The sequence below is a fragment of the Pygoscelis adeliae genome, unplaced genomic scaffold, assembly GCF_000699105.1.
Source record: "Pygoscelis adeliae isolate BGI_AS28 unplaced genomic scaffold, ASM69910v1 Scaffold32, whole genome shotgun sequence".
NCBI lineage: Eukaryota > Metazoa > Chordata > Aves > Sphenisciformes > Spheniscidae > Pygoscelis > Pygoscelis adeliae.
The window spans coordinates 2,917,794-2,937,482 of NW_008824368.1; the positions used below are offsets into that span (position 1 = coordinate 2,917,794).

Below are 19,689 nucleotides of genomic sequence, written 5' to 3' on the forward strand. Positions count from 1 at the left end.
ATGAAGCGTGAGTAGCTTTGTTTCTAGCTTGTTTAACAAAATAGTTGCTTAGAAGGCAGCTGGCAATAACGTTCAAATCAGGAGAGCATTTTAAAATGGGTCATGAATGCCTGTCTGCTCTAGAAGTAGATGGTTCAGTACTGTGAAAATTCTTTTAATTTGAATTTTCTGTCTAGTTTTTGTATGATTTGCCTTTGTAAATATTTAATAAGCCTTTCGAAATTGAACTCAATATTTTCTTAAGCAGTCCTTTTAATTGTGATTGCTATATAATATTTAGTAGAGGTAAACTCTGGAAAGACTTTGTACAACAGATTGTTAAAGCTGTTGTTCATGTTATAACTGAAAGCTTATCATTAGAGGCAGAAAAGAAGGACCGACCTAGAACTAGAATTTTAAAGCATTTGATCCTAGAATTTTTTATATATTTTTATATACTAGAAAGGTTTATAGATAGCTGCTGACAGGTGCTATTTGTTTTTACAACTCTCTATTTACACATCTTGGGCCCTCCTATCTAATTCTTTTCCAATCCCATCCCCAATAAAACCTTAAAATGCTTTGGAAACTAATGCACAAAGAAAAAGCTTAAAGGAAGCAGGTGCTATGGCTATATATAAAACCTAATTGGTAAAGACCCAAAAAAGCATGGAAATGAAAAATAGTTACCTAACAGTAAATATTTTCTGCTCCTCCCAAAGCCAGACACCTTACTGTTATGCTAACCACCATAAGCTGTAAACTCTTTTATAGGTTCTAGAACTCCTAACCTTTAGCATTTGCTTGAACAACAGTTTTCATGCAAACTGTTCTACTAAACTGCTGTTGGCATAGACAACAGTTGACAGACATCTTGGAAGAGATGTTCCCCCAGCTTTCATAATATTTGTAACTAATTTTATCTGTGTTTAATAAGTCAGTTTTAATACAGGTATGATGCTGTCTTTTGATACTGATGCTAGATCTTTCCCCTGTCTGTGGTGGAGCAGAAAAATGTCTTTATCCCAGTATACCAGCTTACGCTTGATCTGGGATGTAGTGTTAGAAGGGCCAAGTTTTTATTAGTTATGGTCAGACATGGTTAATTTCTTGAGAACTACTAATGGCAGCAAGACAGTTGCACTTTCTTCACTAAACACGAATGGTGTTTGGATCAGTTGGATGTGAAGAGGTCTCTCTTGCCCATCGGAGAGGCAAAATTAAATTTTATGATGAGGGGTGCTAGAAATCTTTCACACAGGAGAAAATTAGTTGACTAGAGTAACGGTCAGCTTCACTGGTTGGTATGTACTTCAACAAGTATTACTGCTTTTGGTTTTTTTTATTACTAATATGAAGTCAGAATGATGGGTGGTTTACAAAAGGTCATAGAATGTAAAATCTTTTTTCTTATAGCTTTTCCTCTGAAATGTCCAGGCTTAGAGGCTTTAGGGTTTTTTTTAAACTTTTAGCCCAGTGGCACTGCTTAAATGTAGAGTGTCTCAGAGTGGATACAGCTAGTAATACTGAAATAAACCATAAAATAATCTGCAGATCATGTTTTAACTTATTACTATAAAATTATTTCATTACAGTCCTTCATTACAATTTGAAGCTGCATGGGCATTGACCAACATAGCATCAGGCACTTCTGCACAGACTCAAGCTGTTGTACAGTCTAGTAAGTATTACAGTTTGGTTTTTGGGGGGCAGTGGATATTGTGGGTAAAAGGGGATATTTGAATAGCAAATGCATTTGCTATCAAAACCAATAAAATAATAAAAGCATGTCTGTCCTCTTTCTAAAAAATTTCTACATTTGCTCTTAAACATTCATCTGTTTGCCACTAACGATTAATATTAAGGATCCCAGACCCGATTTTCCCATAAAGAAGATAGTGACAGACGATATAATGAGTATGACAAAAAATGTTCATCCTTTCTAAGTCTTGGGTTGATTTCTGAAATCATGTACTATTAATTCCCCTATGGCTAAAACTTATGTTAGGAAGTAATTCTTTCTACCTCAAAGGTATGTTCATAAATCTTATTAAAGTTGTTAAATACATATAGTTATGTAAGGTTGCCCATTTAAATACAGAGTTAAGAAAATTACCGTCCTTTCCTTGACCATATGATTAGTATCTCCTGTACACACTGAGTTTGTTGTGCTGCCTTCGTTTTTTGCTTAACCAGCCAGTGAGACTTCCGTTATGAAGAGATAGGAAGTAAACTCTGAAGTTAATTGAGGATAAATTATTCAAATTAATTTTTCAAGATTACATATATATAGCTTTTCTGTATCAGCACACTTATCTTAAAACAATCACCTTTATGCTAAATACAACATTTTGTCGTTAAACAGGAGACTATAGATAAGCAAACATATAATAAATTGTCTTGGCTTATTCATATTCAGTGTTCTTATATGGGAAAATGGTGACTTATTTGATTTCTTCTTCTTTTTAAGTGTAACCTGCCTTTCAATCAAAATGCTGTTTTGTATGTCTTAATAGCTAATAAAATATCTCACTAATTGTTAGATTCTGTATAGTTAAGATATTGGAGGAATAGAATAAGAATGCTTATCAAAATGAGCTTTGGCTAAAAATCCAATGCCTTTTAAAAAAAAAATCGATGTCTTGAATTTGCTTAAAAAAATCCTGATGTGGTTTGGGCATCTTTTTTTTTAGATTGCTTTTCTGGTGTCTAAATATCTTTGAAAATCTATACCCAAGTTTTTTTCATCCTTCCCAACTTGTTCATTGGTTAGTCATTGTTTTCTTCCTTTTTCAAGTCCCACAATGTTACCATATTTGAACGAATGAATCTAATGAAAAGGCTGTTTATAGTATTAGCTTTGCAGAAAAAAATCTGGAAGAAATCGTAAAGTAAAAATTAAAATTAGAATGAAAATATGTACAGCACAGACAAAAGCATTGCTGTTACCTGAACCATTACTAGAAGTTCAGGCTGGGATCTGTCTCTCCCAAACTCTGTTTAGCTAACACTTGAAAAGAAGAAAATGTGATAAAATGACCTTAAAGAAGCAAAAAGCATTTTCCAAGCTTTAGTCCTGAAGAGAAAATGGAAGAAGTTTAGTCTAAAAGTCTTGCTGCTTTGGCTGGGAGATGACTAAAGGAAAACGGCCTCCCAACTCTACTCCCATTAGATAAGGGACGGTTTGAGGAAACAAAGCGATAGACCCTTGCAGCTATAGAAGAGGCTGGTGCAGCCTAAATACAAAAGAAGGCGGCCTCCTGCAATCAAGAGGGACAGATGGCAGTTGGAAGGCCCAGCAAAAGAGAAGAACAATATACACAGAATAGATCTTGGCAGGAGCCAATTTGGAGGAGAAGTAATTAATTTTTCGAGAGCAGTAGATCAGATAGCCTGCAACTCATGCTTTCTCAGACTGTCCTTCTGCCGGAGTGCTGATATGAAGTAATTTCATTTGTGCTTTTGAAAGCATACCAGGATTGCAATCTGATATAAACTACGTACTTGACCCTCCTCTCTGAAATATGTTGAATACACATATGGCTGAAGTGTAATCTCAGTATCGCTGAGAAGGAAGCTAGAATATTCCACTTGAGCTAATGGAAGTGGGATGATTGTTACAAGAACAGAGAGAGTGTTCTTAAGCAACGGTGTGTTGCTGTCCCTCCTAACTTGTCAGTTGTAGGCAATTGCTGAATTACTCATCTAGGGCGGGGAAGGAATTTTAGGTTGTCTTTATTCTTCATCGCTCTGTATTTTTAGGAAGATACATCAGGAGTTTTTGTCTCATTATCACATGTTAAATTATCAACAGAATATTGATTCACAGTTGCTCACAAATTGTGTTGCAATTTTTTAAAATTTCTGAAGCTATTTCTGAAGCTATTTCTACAAGAAAAAATATTCTTTCCTTCAACAGTATATAAATCGATCTATTTTACTTTGCTCAGAAAGACTATAGGACGAGTATGATCATATATAGATGTAAAAAATTGCTGCAAGAATTACTGTCTTTTCAACAGTATGGGTTGTCCAAAGGGAGGTAGTGCATGGGAATAGTAGAGGGATGGTTTCTTAGCTCTATTAAATTTATTTAACTCAGCAGAGACTGATATCTAAAATCAGTACCGCTTCCTTAATCTGGTATGTTGCCTGCGTTATATAAAAGCAAATTAAAACGTGTCTTAGGACTGGCAGATGGATGTAAATCTTCACTGCATACGGAAACTAACTATAGCCGCCTCTTGGGAGGAAGCTGTTTTCTTAAAGTCAAGATTTGAAGCGCGTTTGCACGAGTAGGGATGTCATTCTGCTAGGTATGTATTATGATGTTGGATAACTGGAAAATCTGAATTACCAGGACATTAAACCTAGCATCTACATACTCGAGGCTCTTGCGTATCACTTTGAGAAATCTGGGGAAATGTTTAAACGTGGGGAGCATTGTTGTTCAATAGTTGCTGCTTCTCAAGTCTATTTTTCCCCTCTCTAGATATGTATAGAAATGTTTAACTGAGGTTTTGTGTGCTCTTCATAGTGGAAACATGTATCTTAGTATAAGGCATGGTAGCGAAAGCGTTTTGTATTAATCGGTGGAAGTATTGTGCATACACCATGTTCCAGTAAAAGCAAATCTGATCTTTGCATTCTGTAGATGCAGTACCCCTCTTCTTGAGACTACTTCATTCACCACACCAGAATGTTTGTGAGCAAGCTGTCTGGGCTCTCGGAAATATTATAGGTAACTCTTGCTGTTATTATAATGATTGGAATTCAGGGAGCGTTTTATTTTAGAATTTGACTTTTTGAACATTGGCATTATCATATGAGACTATGTTTCCTCTGAATTCTGTGGCTTAATATAATTTTTCATGTGGCCAGAATTACATACGTATATCCTATTTTTTCTAAAGAATAGTATCACTTGCTGCACAAAATATTAACAGGATAAATTTTGTCTCGTAAAATATACATACATGTCTGTACGTATGTATATTTAATTGAACACGAACTGCTAGTAGTAGACTGTCGGTGAGGAAACATAGAATTTCAGTATCCCAACATGTCATTGCATACATTTCAGGATTTTCCATTTTTAATGTAATTTCTTTTACAACAATTTTCATTTCTGTAGGTGATGGTCCTCAGTGTAGAGATTATGTCATATCACTGGGAGTTGTCAAACCTCTTCTGTCCTTCATCAATCCCTCCATTCCCATCACCTTCCTTCGGAACGTCACATGGGTCATTGTAAATCTCTGCAGGAATAAGGACCCCCCACCGCCTATGGAGACAGTTCAGGAGGTAAATAAAGAATTACAAGACAGATAATTTTTTATACTCTGGGCTAGCGGCCAAATGTTTTGCATTGTCATACTATGAATTTATGCATGTTTTTTGCCACTGTCTTGTGCCACGTACCAGTTGTTAAATTAAGTAGTTTGACCGATTTGATACTTGTTACTAAGGCTGTTGTAAAGGTATTTGTAGCATCGAAAACTGAGTAAGACTAAAGACTGACGAGCCATATATTAAAATGGACACAACAAAAGATTAACACACTAGAAAGCGTTAACATACTCAGCGTTTCATGTTTTTGTCAAAAGAAGGCTACGAACGTGATTCTGTATGTGGAAGTATTCAAATGTAATTATTTTGTGTAAGAGGAAATGTAAGTAAAATAGTGAATGTAGTGCAGTTTGTGTTTCAACTACCTGTAAACATGCAGTCAATGTCAAGTCCCCACTTGAGAAGAGAAGCATCTGAAAACCCTTTCAAACTGGTGAACAGAGCGAATGCAGTGTTTGTAGAGTAGGCACAGCTAAAGTGATGATATTTGACTAGAACTATAGCTGTAATGTACGTAAAATTCTTCATTTTAAGATAAATTCCAAAGTGTAGATATAGTTTTTGAAGCCATGTGAAGTATAATATTGTTAGCAACTAAACTTTAATGAAATTTTAAAAATGAAACAGAGAACAGGGAAACCTTTAGAAGTAATACTTTACCAAATAAAAAGCCCTGTTCTAAGCAGTCTTATCATGGCTCAGTTTTATATTTTCTCCTTAAGTGAATACAAAATTAAAATTTTACTTTAATCCAAGAGGGTTTTATATATTGATAGTAGGCTAATGATTTTTATTATATTGTGTGGTAACAAAGCTTTCAAAATAGCAGGGGGATGTCTTATCTCTGCTTGTTTTCCCTCAAAATATAGTCTGCTCTCTGTGTGTCTTTGAAATATAGCACTGTCTTGTATTTTTACAAATTTTAAATATAATATATATATTTTTAGACGTACTTTGAGGGAATGACCAGCTGCTGGGAAGTGTGTGAATGCAATATGCTAATGCAGTCTCAAGCTAAGCTTTGTGACTGCAGTACTTGGATTCGTGATTGTACAGCCAATTTTATTCTACTGTAATGACTGATGAACTTCTTTTCAGATTTTGCCAGCATTGTGTGTTCTCATTTACCATACAGATATAAACGTAAGTAATTTCTAAAGTTTTAGATATTTAGATTGTTTGTTTTCTCTAGAGAGAAAATGCTGCAAGATTGTGTTTAAGTGGCAAACTTGTTTTTGTGTGTTAACTTATGTATAATTAAGTAGTAAATGCACAATTGAATGCAAAGACTAATACAATTGTAGTTATTCAGAGCATGAAAAAAAGTGCAAACACCATTTCTGAAATATCTTTTCTAAAAGTTTTTTTTATCCTTTACATTAGAAACCTCATCAAAAAAATCCTATCTTCCAGAATTGAGCACTAGAAATTTAAAGAGCCAGCTTTACCATCAGCTTCACTTTAATTCTGCCCCAATTTATAATTTTGCATGGATGATATATAATGCATGTATAGAAAAAATACATATAATTCTACATATCAGTCCAATCAAATATTGTGATTGTATGGGTTAATCTGACTTTTGTAACCTGTTGGGTGCCTGACTTTGCAACCTGTTTAACTAAGGAAATCACATATGAAAATATACTTAAATAAACAGCAATAAACTATTGTTTTGTGGCACCTTTGACAACTTTTCTTCAGGTTTTTAATACTAAACCTTCAGTACTTCCCACATTCCAGATCCATGGGTTTACATATATTTTTCTGAGTAAAGTCCTAGAGGGGTGAGTGAACTTACCTCCTGAAGTCACATATTGGGATTTCAGGAGCAAAGATCTGTGTAACTAAGGGATACTGAGCTGCTCATTTCCTCCTCCTCCTGTCAGGACTTTGTAATGTCTTTGACTCTTGCTCCCTATAGTGATCCTTCAATTTAGGGAAGCAGGAATTGAACCCTTGTGGTGGGTCTGGGGATAGAGCATAAGATTGGTGGAATTGTCTTTCGTTACTTCCATGCTGTGGTAGTGGTGTTTCTGCTGCTCTTTTAATGGTGAAGTGGGCTTGGCTCCGCAAAATATTTGCAAATAGTTTAATTTGGGATTTTGCCAGGGTTTTCCCAGTGTGATGTGAGTGGGAGACAGCACATGGTGACATTCCAATTTGTAATTTGGACAAACCTGAATGGAAATTCATAGCAAAAACCAAACATATCTCTAACCTATAGGCTTTTTTTCCCTGCCAAATTGAAAGCTTTTGCAAGCGATGATTGTGTGAGAGCATCTTGAAGTAGATATGAGACTATGTGATGCCAGGTTTTGACTGATCTCAATTAGAGTGCCCGTCTTTTTGATCCTGAGAGTCAGGTGCTAGTTTGGAGGTACCAGTCTGGTCCCAGCCTCTCTGTACTGGAGCAGCAAACCTATCTTTGGAGATGAGTCAGTGATGCAGGTAGGTCAGCCAACAGTCCTGTGAGCGCTTCTGGCGGCTGCTGCTCTCGTCACCAACAGGGCTGTGGGGCAGCAAACTGGTGAGGCACCATATCTCACTGCTTCTGCTGCGATACTGGCTCCACTGCAGCACATTCTGCTGTCCCTGTGGCATCAGCAGGTGAGGGCAGCAGCAGGCTGTGTCAGGAAAGCATTAGGTCTGTGCTGTCTGGTCCCTGGAGCTGGGTGGAAGCAGCCTGTGGGTCAGGACTTTCAAGTCCTTCGTATGTCTCAGTACTGTAGTATTTAGCTATCTGAATAGCTGGAAATTTTAAATGGGTATCTGTTTTAAAAGTAGCGTAGATCTAGGTACCTCAACAGATGATGTCCTCAGTGGGGTGCAGATTTCTCTTCCTGCAGTTCCTAACAACATCTCTAAGTGATGGGATATCCCTCTTTCTGCTGGCTTTGTTTCTGCTTCAGATCCTGCCTTCCAATGACTGTAACTTTTGTACCTTTCTTCTTTTGAGGGCTCTCAAATCATCCTTACCAAGTCATCAGTGACTTAGTCTTTTATTTTCTTTAAGATACTAAAATTGCCGTGCATGATAGTCATTTCTCTGTGGGTTTTTGCTTTGCTTGAACAGTTGCCACCTTACAATAGTTGCTAGTCCTGTAGTTGGTATAAGAACTCCTTTCCTTTGCTGTGGATTTTAATCTTAATATGAAGGCAAAAAAAGGCATACCTCCAGAATAGTGTGGAGTTTCACTTCAGAACTGCACTATGGATCAGAAATGCTAAGATGTAGATAGATGGATTAGAGATTAAGGGGATTTAGGTATTCTGTCATCAAAAGATAGCCCAGCTAACAAATTATAGCAGTGCTAGGAGGCTGGGTCAGTATTTTCTTCCGAAAGTTACTAGGACAACTAATTAACTGAGCTGGTTGTCTTATCTTTGAAATGCAAATCAAGCCCAACAGATTACCTTTGTGAGATGCTGTATGCTGTCACTTTATGCACCATTTTTAATTAAAAAACAATTTTGAGAAAGGACATATAGAAATTGTTATTATGGAACAAATGGCCCCAGTTTTTGTAGTTGTACATAATGATATAACATTTTACTAATTAGGTCTCGTCATAATGTTTGAGTTTTTCCTGTAACTAAATTGCATGCCCTTTTTTTTTTCCCCCCCAGACATGTGGAATGTTGATCACTAAATTAAGACTCCATTATATGGATTTTACTGTTCAATGTGTAAACCATGTTCTTTCCAATTTGTAGATTCTTGTGGACACTGTTTGGGCTTTGTCCTACTTAACAGACGGTGGAAATGAACAGATACAAATGGTGATTGATTCAGGAGTTGTACCTTTTCTAGTTCCCCTTCTGAGTCATCAGGAGGTTAAAGTTCAAGTAAGTCTGGTTCAGTTGCTATTGAATAGTCCTTCGTAAGCTATTTTCTAAAAAATGTGCCTTAGAGTATTTATTGGTGGAGTACCAAGATGAGCATTTATAGCTACATTTGTTGCAGGTAAAACTGAACAAGTGTTGCCTACAGTGGGGAAAAAAGATTATTAAAATGAAAGACAGCTCTAACAAAACAGTTCTAGTACAGTTATTAAGTGAAGTGGCAGGTTAAACATTAACTTCCATTGTGTGATTACCAGGGGTGCCTTCCTTTTGTAGTCCTAAAAGATTTAATGACGACAGATTTTATGTTTTCCAGAATTTAAGTTATATGCACTCTTTCTGTTGCTGCATACATGGTTGTGCATATTCTGTCTGAATAGCTCATGGAAATCAAGTAATACTTCAGGACCTTTTGAATGTTAAAATATTTGCAGATGCCGAGTCCTTTTAGTAAAGTAAATTTCTAATTAGCTACAAAATGTAGGTTAACTGAGCTTGTCCGATTAATTTCAAAGGCAAAGAGAAACTAAAAGTTAGTTAATGTGTGCTTGATTTTTATAAACCAGCCATTGTAATTGGGAGCTTTTTTATGTATCTGTGCATTTGTCATGTTTGTTTAGTTTGTACGTTGGATGAGACTTGGCTGTATTGAAATTTGTCAGACCAGTTCACTTGATGAAAAGGAGTCTCTCCAGTATTCTGTCACTTGTAAAGCATTTACTAACCAATACATAAAGATATAAAATGCATTTCTGAAAGTCAACTGAGAGTCAATAAGAAGAAAAGTAGTCATGGGTTTTTTAATTCTGTACTGGAGAGCTGAATGGAGAAGTAAGCAACCTTGGCAGACATAGTCAAAGCCTAGAAACAGTTAATGTAATTGTGACTCAGATCAGATAAAAACTCTTCTATGAATTAACTCTTCTATTGTTTTAATATTCTTTTAATTTCTCATCTTTACACTTTCTGAGTTGAGCTGCAGTGTGTCTATTCAGTAAAATGCTGTACTGTGTGTTTCTGTTTTGATGAAACAGTACCCATTTTTAGGATGTAGCTCAGAGGATGAAGTGCTAAATTGTATTTTGCAAAGTGTTTTTATAAAGAGATGTCTTAAAATGATCTTTGTTTTAGCATAAGTAACAGCAATGTCTTTAACGTGCAATTTTTTTTCCTTCCCACTTTGGATATTCAGACAGCAGCACTGAGAGCAGTAGGCAACATAGTAACTGGTACTGATGAACAGACACAAGTTGTTCTCAATTGTGATGTTTTGTCTTATTTCCCAAATCTCCTGACGCATCCAAAAGAGAAGATAAACAAGGTATGATTTGTTTCTTCCTAACTTAATCTTTTTGTTTAAGAAATAAAACAGTAGTCTGTAGACTATTACAGAAGAATTTCTTACAGCTATTATTTCCTGCATGTGAGCAATTTAGTATAAAGATGCAGCCTTTGAGGCTGATGCTTAATTAGGGCTAAAGCCAAACAGCCATAGTGAGGATCCATGCATTGGTGTTGATGCCTCGTGCTTTTTGGGAGGACTGATGGTTTTTGCTTTGGAGCATGATACTTTTTTTTCATTTGCAAAGTGAGTAACTGGCTAACTTGCATTATAGTTTTTCATAACTAAAGAGTGTTACTTTCGGTTGAGTCCGGTGAGTTGAGTAAGATTGATCCAGTTTTTCCACTCCACCTTTTCATAGTGGAGTTTGTTCTCTTGTCCAACTTCACCTTCAAGGAAGTAGGGAGTACCACTGTCCTTTTCTGAAAACGGTCCCTGCATTTCCTCTCCTTCCTTTTGGCAGAGGTAACTTCGCTGCTGCAAGGACTGGATGGAATAGGGGGAGTTAGATGAAAATGATCAGTGCCCTCTTTTCCACAGCTGTATTTCATGTTATTTGCATTTTTGGTTTTTTTAATCATCATGCCATCTTCCACTGCAAAGATGGGGCTGGCTGAAGAGGAGGCTTTTTTGTTTAGCTTACGTGATTCCCCTATTTAGTGTACCATTGAGGGGAAAACTGTTTGTGAGGAAGCTCTGTTTCTTCAGGCCCTGTCAACTGCCAAGAGATCTGAAGAAGTTATCCTTGACAGTTCAAACTGCTGTGATTTGTTTCTGCCTGCCCTTCTAGCTGTCAGAAAAGAATGGTGAAGAGCTCCTTTTGAATGCCAAGAAAGGAATTATTTTGGTATAAGGGGAGTCTATAAATGCTTTGAGTTTTGTTTTAAGTGTGTGTTGTGAGGGGCAAATACAAATAAAAGCCAGATATACATCCCTAAAAAGTGGAACCCATTATGTTTTTTTCCTGAAGTACTTCATAATTGGCTGCTTGCCACACCTGTTTGTTTTTAACTTAAGACTGGAGCCTTTTTAAGATGTTCTGGATTGCCTTGACACATATCACCCTTTGTAACCAGGAATTTGTAACTACTATTAGATAGATGTTAGCTATGCTGATGAACCACCTGAAGGAGATAACTGCTGAGTAAGGTCTCAGGACTGAGAGTCCTGTCTGATACTTAATGGGAGGCCTTGAATGAGCTTTCTGAGCTTCACTTCGTGTTTCAGGAAGAAAACGGGAGCTGGAGTTGGTCTTCCTTGTATCAGCACAGAAAGCTACTACTGAGCTGTTAAATATTACAGGATAGGTCCTTTTTTAATATGAGGTTTTACCAGTTTTCTATTTTCTTTGCAAAACTGTTCTCAAGTTTAAAACATGGCTGTGACTCCAGCAGTACAAAGTGGATATAAGGTTTAAGTCAGTATCGCTCCCAGTGTATGGAGACACTCCTTGTGTAAGTAATAATCTGGCCCTGTGAATTAGTCGTATCAATTTTACATTGATCCCTTGTGTGTTTGGCTTTCACAGTGCAATAAAAGTTTCTGTGCTAAAAGTGCTATTGGGGACGAAACCTGGAGACTCTGTTTAGTGATTGGTCATGGTACGATTTTAGGTTTTGAGGTTGTTTTGTTTGGCTGGGTTTTTTTTTATCTGTTGACTTTTTTTAAAGTGTTCTGCTTCTTTTATTTTGTCCAATTGTAGGAAGCAGTTTGGTTCCTTTCCAATATCACAGCAGGAAACCAGCAACAAGTCCAGGCTGTAATAGATGCTGGGCTAATCCCTATGATCATACACCAGCTGGCTAAGGTCAGTCAAACTATCAGCTATGCAAGTTGTCATCCTCTTTTTATAAATCTGACATGAGGAGTCTGTGATTTTTAATAATAAGCTTGACAGATGTTTCCATGCTGGTTTTAATGAGCTATTAATTTTATTTTTCAGGGGGACTTTGGAACACAAAAGGAAGCTGCTTGGGCAATTAGCAATTTGACAATAAGTGGGAGAAAAGATCAGGTATGCGTAGTGGGATTTCAAATTGTCACTAAAACATTGCACATGCAGCCATTTGTAAGCAGCACAATGTTGAAAGCCCGTTTTTTTTTCATTATTTAGGTTGAATACCTTGTACAGCAAAATGTAATCCCACCATTCTGCAATCTACTCTCAGTAAAGGATTCTCAAGTGGTACAGGTGGTGCTGGATGGTCTGAAAAACATCCTGATAATGGCTGGTGATGAAGCTAGCACAATAGCTGAAATTATAGAAGAGTGTGGAGGTAAGTGGTTATTAGGCTTTTAAAAAAATTAATTTGCTGGATATTATTCTGTCTTCCCCTTGCTGATGTTGATATTTACTACAGCATTTTTTTACCAAGGGCTGTTTGAATAAGCAAGTGAGACTTTTGTAATGAGAGAAATGACTTTTTTTTTCTATTTAGTTCAGTTTAAAGATGGTCATGTTGGAGGCAATTGTTGAAGGAGCTTTCTGTAGCTTAGGGTTTTTTTAGGTTTAAATGAGAATCGTACTTCATTTGATTATTGCATATACATTGTTCTGTGGTAAAAAACACAATTCTTGCTTTAGTTCATTGCCCTGGAAGCAGTTGTTAGGATCACCATTTCATTACAGACCAAAGCAGGATGAGGAGTCTTTTGGATATCGCAATCCAAGTTTTATCACATGCTAATTAATGTATCATAGTAAGATAGCAGTAAAGGGATGTTGAAGAACGTACTACACTGGAAGTTTTTCCCTTGTATTATTCCATACCCAGTTTAAAAATGGGAGTAGTCTTGGTGTGAGGCTTTGTCGCGTGTTGTTTTAAACTCGTATGCAACACACAAATGTAGCCACTTCTTTTTGGTGATATACAGAAAGCACGATGACTAAAACAAAAGCTGTGTAGTAGACAGAAGTCATCTTAAAAAAAATTAAATACAGAGAGTTTTATCTAAAAAGAGAGGATTATCCCTTGTTCATAAAATGGGATATTCCATGGCATGCAAAGGTTCACAAACTACTTCTCTTCCCTCTTAGAGACAAAGATAGCTACTGTGTAGATAATATTTGCAAACCGAGCTACATCTTTTCTAGTATGTTTCAGTAGTAATGTTTCATTATTTTTCTTAGTTTTTTCAAAGTAGTCAGTAACTCCAGTTTAAACTTGTAAACCTCTTCTCCGTTTTCTTTTATTCAGGGTTAGAGAAAATTGAAGCCTTGCAACAGCATGAGAACGAAGACATTTATAAACTAGCATTTGAAATCATAGATCAGTATTTCTCTGGTGATGATGTAAGTATGCTAAAGATTGAAGAGTATATGCGCTGTGCTGTTAGCTAAGTAAGTACCTTGTCATTGTTCCTCAGTTCCAATTGTCATGAACATATAGGTTATCTGGGAAGTCAGTTTTCCTGCTCCTTTTTCAGTACAGCTTCCCTTAATTGGAAGTCTTTGAAGAGTTTCTCAATATCAAGAATTTTCTTTAGCGACATCAAGATGACTACTCTGGTTTTGCCTAATTGACACTGACCTAATTTTGTCACACTGACATGTAAATTGACATGTAACTACTTGTGATTAGAATCTAAACAGTTCTCTGGCTCTCCTTTTTACTTTCTCGTACATCAGTCTTTGGAGGGGGGAGTGGATCCTTACTTTCAGATAGATTACTGTATTTCAGCTCTATAATTGCTCAGTCTGGGTTCTGCATTGAAGAGAGTCATCAAAACTATTAACACTTTTTGCAACTGATTGATCTAGATCATCTGATATTTTGTTGCACCCTGATTAGGTATTTTGACCCTTTGGGTTCTAGCTCTTTCTGCTGCTGGCTGCTTGTGAGTGCCTCAGAAGCACTTCAACAAGCAATTTGAAGACAAATAATAATTATCTTTTCTAGGCCATCCAGTGTGTCTGTAGTTCTGCAGCCTAGCAGAACTATGTCTTCAGTTCTTCTCTTAAATTGAACTCTTCAGATACCAGCTCTAACTTTAGGACTTCTTAATTTTCAATTCATGGGCCCATCAAGTGATTGCGAAGTTAGTCACTAGAACTTAAGATATGTGAAAAGTTCCCTATGCTTGTAATGATTCTGTGAGCAGTGTCTAATAGTCTCCGTAATGGCTCTGAGACTTCTGTAGCTAACTGAAGAGCACAGTCTAGTTGGTGCGGGTGGAAAAATACCCCTTTTGAGGTTAGTACTCCCTTTTGTGCATTTACTTTTTATATAAACTAATGCAATTTAATCTTCGCCTGATTTGCTGAATTTACCTCCTTTACTCAGGAGCAAGACTTTACTTCAGATTATTTTTCATACTGTTACCATGTTTTCTGGGGCTTCTGAAACTTGAAATTGTAGAAGTTCTATGATTGGGAGATAGGAGTTAAAACATAAACCCAGACAAATTTTCAGGCAGTAACTGTAAGTAGGAAAATAACCCTTGTCATTTGAGGACTGGTGCAAAAATAACACAGAAAAAAATCCAAATTGCCCTAGGGAGACAAGAGACTGGTTATGTTAGCCTGCTTTTGGCAATGTTAAGATTGACTGCCCAGGAGTATTCCTGCCTTCTGTCACTTCCGGATCTTCTGTATTCTCATGAGATGTTGCTGGCTACTACATACCCCTTCATTGTTAATCCCATCTGCTCCTTTGCTGAGCCCTGTAAAGCACACAGGCCTATACTTTAGGACCGGCACTAATGGCTTCCTGACTTTAGTTTTTGTGTTAAAGGCATGTGAACTTAGGTAACGTTACTTTGTAGTACCCCTGCAGAAGGCGGAAGTGCTAATTTATCAACTTACAAACGTTTTGCAAAGCATTTTGAAACCGGATTCAATCTTCATTTGGGCATGACGTGCCCCACTCTTCCTCCTGCTGATGGTTGCTGTCGCCAAAGGCCTTAATCTCTTCCCTCCAATTTAGGTATTGTCACCCAAAGTAAAGAGAAACAAAGATTTTTAGGTGAGTCAGTTCTGATGTCCGCACCACTCCAAGGCCAGATCTCAGAAAACTATTTAGACCCCCCCACACACAGGGGCTCTTACCTGCTTCAGAATGACACACGGTTTGAAACGAGGCATGTGGCTCCTGCAGCCTGGTTTGTAGAGGTGGCACGTTCAGAGAGTAGATGCAGTTGGTGATTTGGAGGAGGATGGGTAGGGTCTGAAGTTGTGTGTATTTATGCTACTGACCATGTTATTTGCTGTTCCTAGAGGCAGTAAATACCTAAATTCTAACAGCTGTGAGGAAGTTGGGTGGAGTTGGATACTGACGCCTTTCATTCTATATCCATAGAGTAATGAAGTACTTTTGATTTAAAAAAAAAAAAAATTCAGATTGCGCTTATGAGAGCTATATAAAACTGCTCTGAAATGAGTAATTCTAAATCCTTCAGATTCTGATAGGAGATACTGAGTACTCTTTTAAGCTTTATGTAAGTCTATCAGCTGCCGATAAAAATTATTTTCATGTTGAAAGAAAACAGAAAGTACAAAACTAATTTTGGAATTCACAACTAATGATTAGCCAACTCCAGAAGTACTAAAAATTGGCATTGAAAATTAAATCGTACAGCTAAAATAGCAACTGCTTTGACCAAGCGGCAACCCAGTCTCTAACCATTACAATTTTCTGTTTCCCTAATGGTATTAGAACAGAGTTGATATGTTGTTCTTTTTAAACATATTTGAGGAATTGAGTTGGAAAAACTGATCTAATTTTATTGCAGTAATGTTTAAAAAAAAAAAAAAAGACGAACATTTGTGAATCTCTTCTGCGTGTACTGAATTGCGCAGGGATCTGGCCTCTCATGTATTTTTGTTGTATTTTATAGATCGATGAAGATCCGAGTCTCATTCCTGAAGCCACTCAAGGAGGTACTTACAACTTTGATCCAACAGCCAACCTTCAAACAAAAGAATTTAATTTTTAAGTTCAAAAAAGTGCAGCTTCTCTGACCCACACCAGTATGAAGCACCACCAGATGGCTACCAAGTGAAGAAACAAAAGGCTCCAAGACACACATGCCTCTTCGTTTTGATGCTTCTAAAGCAAGCCATGTATCGGTCACTTTGCAGTTGCCAAACGTCACTATCACATGGACTGTAAATGCATATGCATGATCTCTTAAACTGTTTCAGAATTCTTTTTAACAGTCCCAACTACCTTTTTTTGCCTTTTTCCTGGTGCCACATGCTGACAGCCGCAATCTGCAGTTTTGTTAAGAATATTCCATAGTGGTGGCACATTGGCTTTCCACGGAAAAGTAGCTTCTTTGGAAAATGGTGCGCTGTGGATCAAGACACTTTGGTATGATGCGTACATTTTGGAAGACTTCACAGGGGCCCAGTTTGCTCTGAGCCTCCATCATCGTCCTCCACAAACATATTTTCATATACTTTATGTGGAAGAATAGATTCAAAAATGCAAGCCAAATGAATTTCATTGGTGAAACTGAAATAAAAGTAACTTAAAAAAAAAACAAACACTTGGCAATTGATTAAACACTTAAGTTTAAAACAAACAAAAAAACTACTTCAGCTATCAATAATTGATGTGTGTTCATTAACTGCCTCAGAAACCAGGGTTGGAGAATGAACTGTAGATTTGGACTGGTAAAGCTTTTGCCATTATACCTAATTTTTGAGAACAGCGAGCCCTATTTGACCACTCACTTCAGCCTGTGTGTTCCTGCTGTTTTGAAGTAATCAAATGCTGTGCATGGTATTTTACCTGAGCTACAACCTGTTATGGACTTGAACTTCTGTTTAAGCTGAAAGCAAGAGTCCCAGACTGTAGGAAAAAAAAAAAATCTGTCCAAAAATGTATTAGTTAAAAAGAATCTTGCTTTCAACTTTCAGTAGTCAATATATTTTGTTTTAAATTGATAATTGGATATGGTTGATTTATATTGGGTTTAAACTGTGGAGCTTTCATGTTTACTGTAATTTAGTCTTAAACTATTTTTTACTTAGTAACCAGTGCTTATGATGATGTGGTTGGCAACAAACCAGCAACTACTTAGAAGCGTCATAAAAGCTTCATTCTTGGAGTATTGGAAGAGTAATTCCGAAATTAGTCTCAAATCTTATTCGCGTGATTAAAAAAGATACAAACTGGTTGATGTGTGAGGCTGTATGGAAGCTGCCGTTATTCAGCATAAACCTGATGTGCAGCGCACATTAAATAACTTTACATAAGGTATGTGAGGTCACTGCTTTTGGAAAATCGTCTGACCCAGTCATTTTCAAAGGGATTTTGGTATTGCTGGGGTGAAGATCGATAATTCTGAAATTCTGTAAGCTATCACACAAACTGGTTTTGTTGCTGTTGTTTACTGGGTGTAATTTCCCAATGCATTGATGTGAAGGGATAGAAAAATCTAAACTAATTTAGTTATTGGATGTGGGTTGTATTTACTGTGATGAAGATAAGGACAGATGCCATCAGAGCTTTGTGGATCAGCTGTTTTTCCACTGATGAACAACGCATAGCAGGTGTGCATTCATTAAATATATATCTGCCAAGGTGGAGCCACTTTAAAGAGTGAGTTGTCTTGTATCTCAACTGGATACAAGCGTATGTTTAAACTGCAAGATTTTTACTTGCTAGATAATCTGTTTTAATATAGTGGTTTGGCCTCTGATTATTTATAGGTTTTATAAATTTTAGAATCAATTTCTCTTTAAGGTGGCTCAGATTTTTCAACTCTTGTGCACATAAAATTGAGTTGAAGTTCATTGTGCCTTTTTTCTTTTCCCAAAAGTTGAGTTGAAGCTTCATATGGTAACTGCATCCTATTCACACACTATAGTCTAAAATCTTGAAACTGTGTGGTGTTCGCTAAAAAACTAAACAATAAAAAGTCAAAGTTAGGTAAGGTCACAAAGTTTTTGTGAAATTAGAGTTCCAGCAGATGTTATTGTGAACAAATATTTCCCCCCTTCTAATGCAATTTAGTCTCCCTATATGCCATATAGACTGACGGATACCCTGTTCAGCCTGCACTCACTGTTATCCTGGAGATTACGTACAAATTGATATCGAAACAACAGTTTTCCAGTACTGTGAAGATTTGATCCTTTTCTTGCACTCAATGCATTACATTAAAAGTGAACATCGGAGAACTGGGTAAGGCAGGACAAAGCGTTTGCTCAGTTCTTTCTGTTGTGACCTTATCAGCTTTTGATTGGGATTGCACCATTTCATAGTTAATAAAGGAAACAAAGTATATTGCTGCACTTTTACGTTTTCAGAACAGTGTTTAAAATTGCATTGTTTTTATTATTTTTTTAAACTATCAGTTAAAATAGACTAAAACGTTCTTTCAAAGAGGCATCTAAATGTGTTCCTAATTTTGTATATGGGCTTAGGTTTTGTAACCAATAAAAAGCTGCTATCAAATACTATAAAAATTCAAGAACTTATTTTGAAGATTATGAAACTGCTTAGTCTTCACAGATTGACTTAGGGGTTTTTGTCTGTGACTAGGTATTAGTCAGCAGAACTCGGCATCAAAGTTTGAAGTATGTTACCAGAATGAATAAAGTAAGCTAATGCAGTCATCGCTGAAACTTTGGATACCGTTCCAGTACGGAGTTTTATACTTCTTAGAGATGCTTCCCAAACGTGTAGAGGAGGCTGTGGTAAGTGGGCTGCAGCTGATCCACGTAACTATTAAATAGTGACTTCAGTTTAAAGGTTTGAAGGCGCAGCATGGTGTCGAGGAACTGTCACAGTCTTTTTCTACCTCCAGAAATGTCCTTTCCAGGCTCGCAGTGCTGGGCTGATTGCTGATTCAGCACTAATTTTAAGCTCGGGATGCTGTACTAGCAGGCGCAACTCCTTCTGCCTGCTGTGCGTTGGGAGGGGGTGTGCACCAAGGCCGGCCTTAGGCAGGGGAATCGCCTTCCATGGCTCTCCGTAGCTGGGAGGGATGGCCAGCATCCCTCACCTCGGGCACGAGTGACCACATTGGGGTGCCGCTCGGGGATAGATTGGAACCATCAGAGACTTGGCATTGTCCAGCAGACCCCTAATTAGTACAGTCCTTTAGTTACGTGACAGCACCAGTGGAGGAAAACCTCTTGAACTGCTTGAAGGGTGCCTGCGACTCCGCAGCTATGGCTTTGCCATCCCTGCCCCATGTCAGTCGGGTGAGTCACCCGGAGA

The 19,689-nt window shown here is 37.2% G+C and overlaps 1 protein-coding gene across 1 annotated transcript in view; it reads left to right on the plus strand.

Moving 5' to 3' along the window:
- The window catches only part of KPNA3 (karyopherin alpha 3 (importin alpha 4)), a 76,150-nt gene extending 57,218 nt beyond the window's left edge, over positions 1-18,932 (plus strand). The window contains exons 7-17 of the mRNA XM_009319977.1: positions 1,575-1,660; positions 4,634-4,720; positions 5,114-5,283; positions 6,427-6,471; positions 9,046-9,177; positions 10,367-10,495; positions 12,219-12,323; positions 12,459-12,530; positions 12,630-12,792; positions 13,714-13,808; positions 16,352-18,932. Of these exons, the coding sequence (XP_009318252.1) occupies positions 1,575-1,660; positions 4,634-4,720; positions 5,114-5,283; positions 6,427-6,471; positions 9,046-9,177; positions 10,367-10,495; positions 12,219-12,323; positions 12,459-12,530; positions 12,630-12,792; positions 13,714-13,808; positions 16,352-16,450 (1,183 nt within the window). The 3' untranslated portion in view covers positions 16,451-18,932. The remainder of the gene's footprint in view (positions 1-1,574; positions 1,661-4,633; positions 4,721-5,113; positions 5,284-6,426; positions 6,472-9,045; positions 9,178-10,366; positions 10,496-12,218; positions 12,324-12,458; positions 12,531-12,629; positions 12,793-13,713; positions 13,809-16,351) is intronic.
- The last annotated feature ends 757 nt before the right edge of the window (positions 18,933-19,689 follow it).